General features: G+C 43.2%; 1 protein-coding gene across 1 annotated transcript in view; it reads right to left on the bottom strand.

Moving 5' to 3' along the window:
- LOC124007119 (2-oxoglutarate dehydrogenase, mitochondrial-like) overlaps window positions 1–13,363 on the bottom strand; it is a 48,829-nt gene that overhangs the window by 35,239 nt on the left and 227 nt on the right. Inside the window, 1 exon segment of the mRNA XM_046317437.1 lies at window positions 7,670–8,225. Coding sequence (XP_046173393.1) covers window positions 7,670–7,903 — 234 coding nt within the window. The 5' untranslated portion in view covers window positions 7,904–8,225.

Raw genomic sequence — 13,363 nt, 5'->3', positions numbered from 1 at the left:
TTTCCTGAGTGGTTTATTATTATGTACTTTGGTTTCGTCCTGCTTTTAGATATACACTGCTCAGAAAAATAAAGGGAACACTAAAATAACACATCCTAGATCTGAATGAATGAAATATTCTTATTAAATACTTTTTTCGTTACATAGTTGAATGTGCTGACAACAAAATCACACAAAAATTATCAATAGATTATCAAATCTATCAACCCATGGAGGTCTGGATTTGGAGTCATACTCAAAATTAAAGTGGAAAACCACACTACAGGCTGATCCAACTTTGATGTAATGTCCTTAAAACAAGTCAAAATTAGGCTCAGTAGGGTGTGTGGCATCCACGTGCCTGTATGACCTTCCTACAACGCCTGGGCATGCTCCTGATGAGGTGGTGGATGGTCTCCTGAGGGATCTCCTCCCAGACCTGGACTAAAGCATCTGCCAACTCCTGGACAGTCTGTGGTGCAACGTGGCGTTGGTGGATGGAGCAAGACATGATGTCCCAGATGTGCTCAATTGGATTCAGGTCTGGGGAACGGGTGGGCCAGTCCATAGCATCAATGCCTTCCTCTTGCAGGAACTGCTGACACACTCCAGCCACATGAGGTCTAGCATTGTCTTGCATTAGGAGGAACCCAGGGCCAACCGCACCAGCATATGGTCTCACAGGGGGTTTGAGGATCTCATCTTGGTACCTAATGGCAGTCAGGCTACCTCTGGCGAGCACATGGAGGACTGTGAGGTCCCCCAAAGAAATGCCACCCCACACCATGACTGACCCACCGCCAAACCGGTCATGCTGGAGGATGTTGCAGGCAGCAGAACGTTCTCCACTGCGTCTCCAGACTCTGTCACGTGCTCAGTGTGAACCTGCTTTCTTCTGTGAAGAGCACAGGGCGCCAGTGGCGAATTTGCCAATCTTGGTGTTCTCTGGCAAATGCCAAACGTCCTGCACGGTGTTGGGCTGTAAGCACAACCCCCACCTGTGGACGTCGGGCCCTCATACCACCCTCATGGAGTCTGTTTCTGACCGTTTGAGCAGACACATGCACATTTGTGGCCTGCTGGAGGTCATTTTGCAGGGCTCTGGCAGTGCTCCTCCTGCTCCTCCTTGCACAAAGGCGGAGGTAGCGGTCCTGCTGCTGGGTTGTTGCCCTCCTACGGCCTCCTCCACGTCTCCTGATGTACTGGCCTGTCTCCTGGTAGCGCCTCCATGCTCTGGACACTACGCTGACAGACACAGCAAACCTTCTTGCCACAGCTCGCATTGATGTGCCATCCTGGATGAGCTGCACTACCTGAGCCACTTGTGTGGGTTGTAGACTCCGTCTCATGCTACCACTAGAGTGAAAGCACCGCCAGCATTCAAAAGTGACCTAAACAGCCAGGAAGCATAGGAACTGAGAAGTGATCTGTGGTCACCACCTGCAGAACCACTCCTTTATTGGGGGTGTCTTGCTAATTGCCTATAATTTCCACCTGTTGTCTATTCCATTTGCACAACAGCATGTGAATTTTATTGTCAATCAGTGTTGCTTCCTAAGTGGACAGTTTGATTTCACAGAAGTGTGATTGACTTGGAGTTACATTGTGTTGTTTAAGTGTTCCTTTTATTTTTTTGAGCAGTGTATATAGTGCTTTAATAAACTCAGTAGTTCTAAACCTGCGACTGCCTCCTGCCTACTCCTCTCTATACTTGTGAAATAATGACCAAACCAAGAGAACAGGAAGCAGCAGGACATTCCGACCTTTCCGCCTTGAGCACCTTGCACTGCCTCTGACTCGGCATATTGATTAAGACTGGGTCAACCATGTGGTCAAAGACACACATGCGCACGCGCACGCACACGCACACGCACACACACACACACACACACACGTAACTGTAACTGTTTCTAACCTGGGAGAAGTCTAATGAGCTTACAGGCTTTAGAGATTAGGCAGTTGTCACTGGAATACCACAGAGAAACCACAACGACCGCTAAACTTCAATGTAAATGTATGTATGTGTGTGGAAGGGGCTTGTGTGTACATGCATGCGTATGCACATCTGCGTATGCCCCTATAGACCACACAATATTGCAACTCTCCGCACACACACACACACACACACACACACACACACACACACACACACACACACACACACACACACACACACACACACACACACACACACACACACACACACACACACACACACACACACACACACACACACACACACACACACACACACACCATCAGCCACTAAATCAAATGTGATTGGCCGCATACACATTTGTGCAGATGTTATCACGGTTGAAGCGAAGTGCTTGTGTTCCTAGCTCCAACAGTGCAGTATTACCTGACAATACACACAAATCCCCAAAATAAGTCCATTGTCTTTTGACAGCTACGTCATTCTAACACAACACGTTGCCATGAACTAATGTTCCTAATCAGAAACCTTCTTCTCTGGCCTCCTGACACTGAGAATAAATAACAACCTCACAAAAACACATGGAACAAATCTGTTCTGGAATGTGAATCCTATTCACATATTCACAAGCTTTTCTTATTTATATTTTTTTATTTAACCTTTTAATAAACTAGAAAAGTCAGTTAAGAACAAATTCTTATTTACAATGACGGTCTACCCCGTCCAAACCCTAACCCGGACGATACTGGGCCAATTGTGCGCCCCCCTCCCAATCACAGCCGGTTGTGATACCGCCTGGAATCAAACCAGGGTCTGTATAGTGATGCCTCTAGCCCTGAGATGCAGTGCCTTAGACTGCTGTGCCACTCTGGATTTGTTAAGTCAACTTGTCTATAATTAGATACTATACATGCAGCTTCTCTTCTGTCTTTACTTGTTGCCCTAGTAGACTAAATAAACACTTGCTCACCGGAAAATATGTCACACATCGATAGAATGCTTCAATCTATTTGACATTGGTAAAGTTCTCTTTCATCTACTTCTCTCGAGCAGCAAATACATTTAGGGACAGGTGAGAAAATGCAAAAACAAAACAAAGGGGAAAGATTTCCCATGCAAATAGGAGAGGGGACAAAGAACATCCCTGTCTGGTACCTCTGTGTGTGGTGTAGCTTTTTGACCTTAGCCCATTAGTAAGGACTGTAGACTGAGGATTCCATAAAGTTGTCACCTAGAGTGAATTTAGTTAGAGCAAAGAATAGGTAGGACCACTACACACAGTCAAATGCTTTTTCAGCATCTTGGGAGAGCACAAGACCATCCACAGCACTTAGTTGGTAGGCTTGAATAACATTAAGAAGCCGACAGACATTATTACAAAAGTTACGGTCCTTAAAACTTCTTGTGACTCTCAAACCCGGATCCGGGAGCATAATCATCGCCTGACTCGAATTAGCATAACGCAACGGACATAAATCTTCCTAGAAAATATTCCTATTCATAAAAATCACAAGTGAAATATATTGGAACACAGCTTAGCCTTTTGTTAATCACCCTGTCATCTCAGATTTTCAAAAATATGCTTTACAGCCAACACTAGACAAGCATTTGTGTAAGTTTATCATAGCATAGCATAGCATTATGCCTTGCTAGCAGCAGGCAACCTTGTCATGGAACTCAGAAAATCAATCAATTAAATAGTTTACCTTTGATGAACTTCGGATGTTTTCACTCAAGAGACTCACGAGACTCCCAGGTAGATAGCCAAAGTTCATTTTTTCCCAAAATATTATTTCTGTAGGTGAAACAGCTCTGTTTGTTCTTCACGTTTGGCTGAGAAATCGCCCGGAAATTGCAGTCACCACAATGCCGAAGAATATTCCAAATTAGCTCCATAATATCGACAGAAACATGGCAAACGTTGTTTAGAATCAATACTCAATGTGTTTTTCTAATATCTATTCGATAATATATCCGTCGGGACAATTCTTTTTTCACTAGGACCGATTGGAGTAATGGCTACCTCTGTATTTTACGCGAGAATCTCTCTCGGAGCCACCATGTGACCACTTACACAATGTGCCCGCCTACGGCTATTCTTCAACATAAATGCGTAAAACTCCCTCACAATGTAGCCGCCTACGGCTATTCTTCAACATAAATGCGTAAAACTACGTCACAATGCTGTAGACACCTTGGGGAATACGGAGAAAGCGTAAGCTCGTTGATGGTACATTCACAGCCAAATAGGGAGTCATTGGAACGCAGAGCTTTCAAAACCTGGGGCACTTCCGGATTGGATTTTTCTCAGGCTTTCGCCTGCAACATAAGTTCTGTTATACTCACAGACAATATATTTACAGTTTTGGAATCGAAAGCTGTCAATTATATGCATATTCTAGCATCTTTTCCGGACAAAATATCCCGTTTAAAACGGGAACGTTTTTTTTTCTCCAAAAATGAAAATACTGCCCCCTAGTACCAACAGGTTTTAATGAAGCCAGTGTGGTCTCATTTCACAATTAGTGGCAATAAGTCCTCTAGTCATGTGGGAAGGATTTTAAAAAGCAATTTTCTATCCACGTTCAGAAGAGCAATAGGTTTGTATGAGGAACAAGACTCTGGGCATTTTCCCTTTTTGAGAATAAGTGATAAGTTAGCTTCCCTCAGTGTTTGAGGGATGCAGTCATTTGAAAATGAGTGGTTAAACATATCAAGCAATGGCTCAAGGATCAGGCCGTGGAATTCTTATAGAACTCACTACAAAACCTGTCTGGTCCTGGGACCCTACCAAGCAATGGCTCAAGGATCAGGCCGTGGAATTCTTATAGAACTCACTACAAAACCTGTCTGGTCCTGGGACCCTACCAAGCAATGGCTCAAGGATCAGGCCGTGGAATTCTTATAGAACTCACTACAAAACCTGTCTGGTCCTGGGACCCTACCAAGCAATGGCTCAAGGATCAGGCCGTGGAATTCTTATAGAACTCACTACAAAACCTGTCTGGTCCTGGGACCCTACCAAGCAATGGCTCAAGGATCAGGCCGTGGAATTCTTATAGAACTCACTACAAAACCTGTCTGGTCCTGGGACCCTACCAAGCAATGGCTCAAGGATCAGGCCGTGGAATTCTTATAGAACTCACTACAAAACCTGTCTGGTCCTGGGACCCTACCAAGCAATGGCTCAAGGATCAGGCTGTGGAATTCTTATAGAACTCACTACAAAACCTGTCTGGTCCTGGGACCCTACCAAGCAATGGCTCAAAGATCAGGCCGTGGAATTCTTATAGAACTCACTACAAAACCTGTCTGGTCCTGGGACCCTACCATTTTGCCATTTCTCAATTGCAAACATTATCTCTTCCTTGGTAATAGGGGCATTAAGGAAAGACCTCAGTTCTTTGGAAATAGTTGGGAGCTCAATCTTAGAAAATAAGTCCTCCATTAGTTTGGGTCCATCATTTGTCACTTCTGAGGCATAAATATTTGAATAAAATGTCTTTAATTGCTCATTTATCCATTTATTTTCATTTAAATGGTTGCCATCAGAATCAGTAATAGTAGCAATTGACTGAGAGTCTGCTCTCTTTTTAGCTAGGTACACCAAATATTTTCCATGTTTATCACCATGTTCATAAAGCTCTAGCCTGACAAATCTAATTTTCTTTCTAGCATCCTGTGTTAGGAGAGAGTCCAATGTTGATCTAAAGACTGATATGTCCTTTAATAGGGCAGGAGTGGACATGTTTATGTAGTCTTCTTTTCAGTTGCCAATTCACCATCTAATGTTTTTTTGCTTTTCACGTGTTTCTCCACCTTTTAGTGGCTGAGTATGACATCATCAGACCCCTGGTGTACCCTTTACAGATTTCTCAAAAGAGCGAGTGGTTATCTGTTGATTGAGAGTTAATAGAAAAAAATGCTTTAAACTGTAATAAAATGTGATGTAAATGTATGGTCTTTAAGAATGGTTGTATTCAATCTACAATGTCTAAGTGACCCTTTGAGTTTTATGTCCAAGATCACATGATCAGAAATGACTATGCTTCCTATCCTAGCAGATAAAACCGTCTGCAAAGAGGTGCTGGGCATAAAACAGTCATCTATTCTAGTCTGACATCCATGAGGTGCAGAGTAAAAGGTGAACTCTCTGTTGGAGGGATGAAAGGTTCTCCAGACATCAGCATACCCCAGATCATCACAAATAGCTTTAAGCGACCTAGCTTGAGGAGAGGGTGAAGCTATGCTGCTGGGAAACTTGTCAATAAATGGGGTCAAAAAGCAATTAAAATCCGATCCCATCACTGCAGTGACTGAGTTTAATTCTGAGAAGTCTAGAAATACCTTAGTGATGAAATCAGGTGGGTTGGCAGAGGGGGAAGTAAATATTCATCATGGAAATTTCCTTCCCTTGTAAAGTACCTTAAATTATGACAAAACAACCAAATGTATTTTTCACACAATTCAACACCTTAAGTGGTAGGTTCTTTTTCATAAGAATTGCCACACCTCTACTTCTGGATGTAAACTGAGAAAAACACTCTTGTTGCAATTTCAGATGCTCCTTATCGTCCAAATGAGTTTCTTGCAACAGAGCAATATCAATAATTAATTTGTACTTTTTTCATTTTAATGGGGTTAAGGCTCCCTCTAATGTTCCATGTACATAAACGCAGTCTGTTACCTGCCATTGCACTTTGACAAACCAATATGCAGACTGAATCCTTCTGAAAAGATAGGGTGGTACCTTTCCCCGTGGATTAAACTCTCCCCATTCTCACCGGGCCAAAACAAACTACACTGCCCAGCGTCGTCTGAGTTTGGCCTGTGTAGGCCGCCATTGTAAATAATAATTTGTTCTTAACTGACTTGCCTAGTTAAATAAAGGTTAAATTAACATTTTAAAAAGAGGATGTGAATGATGCTGAATGGTTGTAGACAAAGAAGTGCTCTCTAGTAGGTGAAGTAAAACATTCAAGGGCCATTTTCCAAAAGTGGAATTACAAATTTATCAAAGCAGAATTACTTTTCCATTGTTCCTCAACTGTAGCGTATGATATACCATTTTCTAGTCTTTAATTTTATCCCATGTAAAAAACACCTAACAATTACTACACAAAACATCTTTCCCAAACATTAGGTGTTCCTTCCCTTCTCCTTATTTCCCACTCTCGATTTCACAGCTTTTCTCTTATGGAATTAAACTCGTGTCTTTTTTAGTGGATCAAACTGTTCTGTCCGAGCTCCCAAAAGCATTTCCTGTGTATTTGGCGTGTGTACAGTTAGGGCCCTAAAGTTTAGGCTTACGCACCAACGTCAGATTTTTTTTTTAAAGAAAAACCTAAATGACTATTAAAAAATTAAAATAGAATAAAAGCCTATAGATATGAATTGCACAAGAATGATACATTTATGGATTTTTAATGCATTGTTTTCTCTTTATTCAAAACCGCCCACACAATATTTCTTGACCCTAAACCCGCTCACCCCGCGGATATAACCGCAGGTATTGTGAGTTATGAGTCAACCAACGCATCACTAGTGTGTATGCGCTCATGTGTGTTTGCCCTGAGCAAAGGTTATTGATCGTGGTGTTTGTATAACTCTTGTCCCACTGTGTTTTGAACATAAAGAGGCCATTGTCCTGGGAAGCAACTCCATGCACACGCGCACACACACACAGACACACACAGACATACACAGACACACACAGACACACACAGACACACACAGACACACACAGTCTCCTACCTTGTGTACACTCCTAGGGTTCTCCAGCCACGCGTAGTACATCTCTTCCACATAATTAGAACTAGTCCCATTCAGAAAAGGCTCGGCCGACACCGACGCAGTGTAACTCCTCATTGGCTGAAACGTCCTCAAAGCCCCTCCCACAGCTGCCAACCTGGCCTGTGATTGGCTCTTGGCTGTCTGGGGGGCCGCGATAGGCCGTAGCCTAACAACCGTAGTCCTTATGCGGTGCATGGTAGCCTATTAGCTGTGGCTCCTCTCGCTAATCCTGGAAGTAGATCAAAAACACCTGTCGCCAGGAAACGCCAGGATTAGGAGGAAGTTATCCTCTAGATGCTGATTTCAGTTCAGTTGTGTGCTTCCCTCCTGAGATTAAGATTGAGATTGGAGGATGGGCAGCTGATCCTGGATCTGGGGCCTACAGGAAACTTCTTCCAGGAGCACGGGACACACAGAGTACAGGGTGTCCTCTCTCTACTGCTTCTTTATTTTACTCTCTCTCACTCGTTGTCTCAGGGGGGTTTTGGTCCAGTCCTGTAAATCGTTATTACTCAGGCTGTGTAGAGAGAGATTACATAATCAGACAGACACACGTTCCCACTGACCCAGCCTGTGCTGTGTGCACATGTAACACATTTATGAAATGGGCTGGATCATATATCATTATTTATGTACTTAGACCAGGCTGCCTAAATGGCAAATAAGAGTCTGCACAAAAAAAAGACCGTAGTCACATTCACACTTACAGCCACACACTCCTCCACGTATACACACACAAGTAGACCTACGTACACACACACACACACACACACACACTAGAGGTCGGCTGATTAATTAGAGCCGATTTCAAGTTTTCATAACAATCGGAAATTGTTATGAAAATCTGTATTTTTGGGGGCCGATTCTTTTTTTAAATATATAATTTTTGTTTTTATACCTTTTATTTAACTAGGCAAGTCAGTTAAGAACACATTCTTATTTTCAATGACGGCCTAGGAACAGTGGGTGTTCAGGGGCAGAACGACAGATTTGTACCTTGTCAGCTCGGGGGGATCCAATCTTGCAACCTTACGGTTAACTAGTCCAACGCAATAACGACCTGCCTCTCTCTCGTTGCACTCCACAAGGAGACTGCCTGTTACGCGAATGCAGTAAGCCAAGGTAAGTTGCTAGCTAACATTAAACTTATCTTATAAAAAACAATCAATCATAATCACTAGTTAACTACACATGGTTGATGATATTACTAGATATTATCTAGTGTGTCCTGCGTTGCATATAACCTGACTGAGCATACAAGCATACAAGTATCTAAGTATCTGACTGAGCAGTGGTAGGCAGAAGCAGGCGTGTAAACATTCATTCAAACAGCACTTTCGTGCGTTTTGCTAGCAGCTCTTCGTTGTGCGTCAAGCATTGCGCTGTTTCTGACTTCAAGCCTATCAACTCCCGAGATGAGGCTGGTGTAACCGAAGTGAAATGGCTAGCTAGTTAGCGCGTGCTAATAGCGTTTCAAACGTCACTCGCTCTGAGACTTCTAGTAGCTGTTCCCCTTCCTCTGCATGGGTAACGCTGCTTCGATGGTGGCTGTTGTCGTTGTGTTGCTGGTTCGAGCCCAGGGAGGAGCGAGGAGAGGGACGGAAGCTATACTGTTACACTGGCAATACTAAAGTGCCTATAAGAACATCTAATAGTCAAAGGTTAATGACATACAAATGGTATAAAGGGAATAGTCCTATAATAACTACAACCAGACTGGAAGTGTCACGTTCTGACCTTAGTTATTTTATTATGTCTTTGTTTTAGTATGGTCAGGGCGTGAGTTGGGTTGTCTATGTTCGTTTTTCTATGTTGTGTTTTGCGTTTGGCCTGGTATGGTTCTAAATCAGAGGCAGGTGTCTCTAGTTGTCTCTGATTGAGAATCATACTTAGGTAGCCTTTTTTCACCTGTGTTTCGTGGGTGATTATTTTCTGTCTTTGTGTATGTCACCAGACAGGACTGTTTCGTTTCGTATCATTCTCGTTGTTATTTTTGTTTTAGTATTCTGAGTTGAATAAATATCGTCATGAACACGTACCACGCTGCGCTTTGGTCCGATCCTTGCGACTCCTCGTCAGAAGAAGAGGACGAGCGTTACAGGAAGCTTCAAAAGGAGGTGCTTGGAATAATTGTTTTTCCTCTGTCAACCATGGTTACCTGCAAGGAAACACGTGCCGTCATCATTGCTTTGCACAAAAAGGGCTTCACAGGCAAGAATATTGCTGCCAGTAAGATGGCTTCTAAATCAACCATTTGTCGGATCATCAAGAACTTCAAGTAGAGCGGTTCAATTGTTGTGAAGAAGGCTTCAGGTCACCCAAGAAAGTCCAACGAGCTCCTATAGTTGATTCAGCTGCAGGATCGGGGCACCACCAGTACAGAGCTTGCTCAGGAATGGCAGCAGGCAGGTGTGAGTGCATCTGCACACACAGTGAGGCGAAGACTTTTGAAGGATGGCCTGGTGTCAAGAAGGGCAGCAAGGAAGCCACTTATCTCCAGGAAAAACATCAGGGACAGACTGACATTCTGCAAAAGGTAAAGGAATTGGACTGCTGAGGACTGGGGTAAAGTAATTTCCTCTGATGAATCCCCTTTCTGATTGTTTGGGACATCAGGAAAAATGCTTGTCTGGAGAAGACAAGGTGAGCGCTACCATCAGTCCTGTGTCATGCCCACAGTAAAGCATCCTGTGGCCATTCCTGTGGGGTTGCTTCTCAGCCAAGGGAGTGGGCTCACTCACAATTTTGCCTAAGAACACAGCCATGAATAAAGAATGGTACCAACACATCCTCCGAGAGCAACTTCTCCCAACCATCCAGGAACAGTTTGGTGATGACCAATGCCTTTTCCAGCATGATGGAGCACCTTGCCATAAGGCAAAAGTGATAACTAAGTGGCTCGGGGAACAAAACATCGATAATTTGGGTCCATGGCCAGGAAACTCCCCAGACCTTAATCCCATTGAGAACTTGTGGTCAATCATCAAGAGGCGGGTGGACAAACAAAACCCCATAAATTCTGACAAACTCCAAGCATTGACTATGCAAGAATGGGCTGCCATCAGTCAGGATGTGGCCCAGAAGTTAATTGACAGCATGCCAGAGGGCGGATTGCAGAGGTCTTGAAAAACAAGGGTCAACACTCCAACTATTGACTCTGCATCAACTTCACGTAATTGTCAATAAAAGCCTTTGACACTTTATGAAATGCTTGTAATTATACTTCAGTATTCCATAGTAACATCTGACAAAGATATCTCAAGACACTGAAGCAGTGGCGTGTAGTTATGGATGACAAGGGAAGACAGGCTTCCCACCAATTAAGCATTTCAAATGATAAAACTATTTATCCTTCATCTTTCTGTGTTCTCGTAATTTTCCTTCAATTATCTGAATCTATATCTCAGAGTCATCAGAGTGAGGGAAACAGTGTCCCTCTGTCTCAGTATGTGTAGTGCATGTACCTCATGCTGTCTGGACAAAGAGTATGACATGTTGCCGGCATTTGATTGATGCCAGCATGTGTTTGGCGTCCCTTTGATAAAACAATTATTAAATAATTTGCCAAACAGCATTGAGCTGATCTCAACTGTGGGTAGTCCTGGCGCAGCAAAGCCACCCCCCAAGGGAGGCCAGGTTGGATTTGGCTTCATACCAATCAAATTACATCAAAAGCAAATGTAAATGTCATAAAAACGTGCCTGTTTCTGGTCTGCTTGTGTTGTTGTACTGCAGTAGCTAGCTAGCTAAAATCGGCCCTTTCCTAAGCCATGGATGGATAGGGGGATTTGGACTTCTGGATTTGACTTAATTCTCCGTACAGGCCAACGATTATAACGGTGTGAGACAATTGAAGTTCAATGTGTAGCCTAGATGTTGCCTAGTAGGCTCACGCTAACTAGCTAGCTAACTTAGCTGGTTCATTGTTGCCCATGTGAGGAAGTTTAAGCCGATTCACAGTTCAATATGTAGCCTAGATGTTGCCTAGTAGGCTCACGCTAACTAGCTAGCTAACTTAGCTGGTTCATTGTTGCCCATGTGAGGAAGTTAACGATTCACAGTTCAATATTACAGTGTTGCCTAGTAGGCTCACGCTCCAGCAATGCTGGTTCCAGAGAATTAACGCCGATTTACAGTGCGCAGCAATGGGTGAGAATGACAGAGGGTGTGACACAATTGCAGTGCCTCCAGAGGCATGCGGAGGCCAAATCAAGCTCTGTGCACCTCCCAAATGTTGAAACAATGCGTTTGGCTTCGTATAGTTCCGCATTGGCATGATTGGTTGACTGTAGGTGGGGGCGGTCTGTCCTGTATAAACACAAACTCACTTCCTTGACAACTACCTTCACAACAGCTCTGCTCTGCAAGAAGTATGAATGCCCTGACTTCTGCAGAGGCTGCATTGCAATAAATGCTGTATGGCCAATACAGAATCCGGAATGACCATAAATTGGCTTTTATGCCCAATGTCCACCAGATGTATATGCATTATGTCCTGCACACATTTTCCGTACTTAACACACATGTTCTTTGCTTTTTCAACTAGCTAAAAGGGGACAGAGTAGCGCAGAGGTCTAAGGCACTACAGACCCGGGTTCGATCCCGGGCTGTATCACAACCGGCTGGGATCGGGAGTCCCATAGGGCGGGGCACAGTTGGCCCAGCGTCATCCAGGTTAAGGGAGTGTTTGATCCGGGGTAGGCCATCATTGTAAATAATAATTTGTTCTTAACTGACTTAAATACAATTCAAATAAAAAAGCTAGTTTGTGTGTGTGTGTGTGGAAATACACACTTCTGTTTGGACCACTGCACTGTAAATAAACACACAAGTTGAAAATATTAAACAAAAACTAAAAGCATGTACTAGGCCTACTGTATGACAGTCTTTCATGTTGTGAGGAGGATGGTATTGGCTTCTAGTCTACAAGTAGGGTAGGTCCATATGTTATTTTGGAGCACACACACACACACAGAAATCCGTACCATAGACAGCCACATGTTATTTAGCAACATTGATTGGACTAAATTGTTTTTGTTATGTTTAAGTTTGTTTGAACTATATTAGACTAAGTGTATATCCTTGTTGATTGAATAATGTTTTAATGTTTAAGTTGATATTGTGCTGGAAAGGTAGTGCTCCTGTCTCTCAGTGGTTCTAAATCAGTTAGTTGTTCAATAAACTGTCAGAAACATGAACTTGCTTGACCGGTCATATAACTGTTTGTTACATGCAATATTTGCTTTGTGGACTTCACCTGACAGATGTTGTTCTCCGGTTTTGGGATGAAACAAACATATGTGGGGTTGAATTTATTCCACCACTGTGTGACTGTTGTATTTTTGTTGTGTCTGACAATTGTATATCACGGTGGCATATGAACGAAAGGGTTATAGAGCAAGCAACGCAATTATCACATAGGTTGTAATATGGCTTTTTTTTACTGGCTTGGCTTCCCCAGTGACGTTACCCACGCACCGCTACCCAACACGTGACCTTGCATTGCGCTTTGTGCGCGCATCATGTGTGTCAGCTACTGGTAGCCTATACTTGGCTGGAAAACATATAATTCATGCTTATATATATATAAAGGACCCGGTAAATGTATATATTTAGACAAATAAGAAAACTGCAATAGCCACGAGTTCGACAACC

The sequence above is a fragment of the Oncorhynchus gorbuscha genome, linkage group LG20, assembly GCF_021184085.1.
Source record: "Oncorhynchus gorbuscha isolate QuinsamMale2020 ecotype Even-year linkage group LG20, OgorEven_v1.0, whole genome shotgun sequence".
Lineage (NCBI taxonomy): Eukaryota > Metazoa > Chordata > Actinopteri > Salmoniformes > Salmonidae > Oncorhynchus > Oncorhynchus gorbuscha.
Note: the sequence above shows the minus strand (reverse complement) of the source record. Positions and strands in the feature narration are given on the sequence as shown.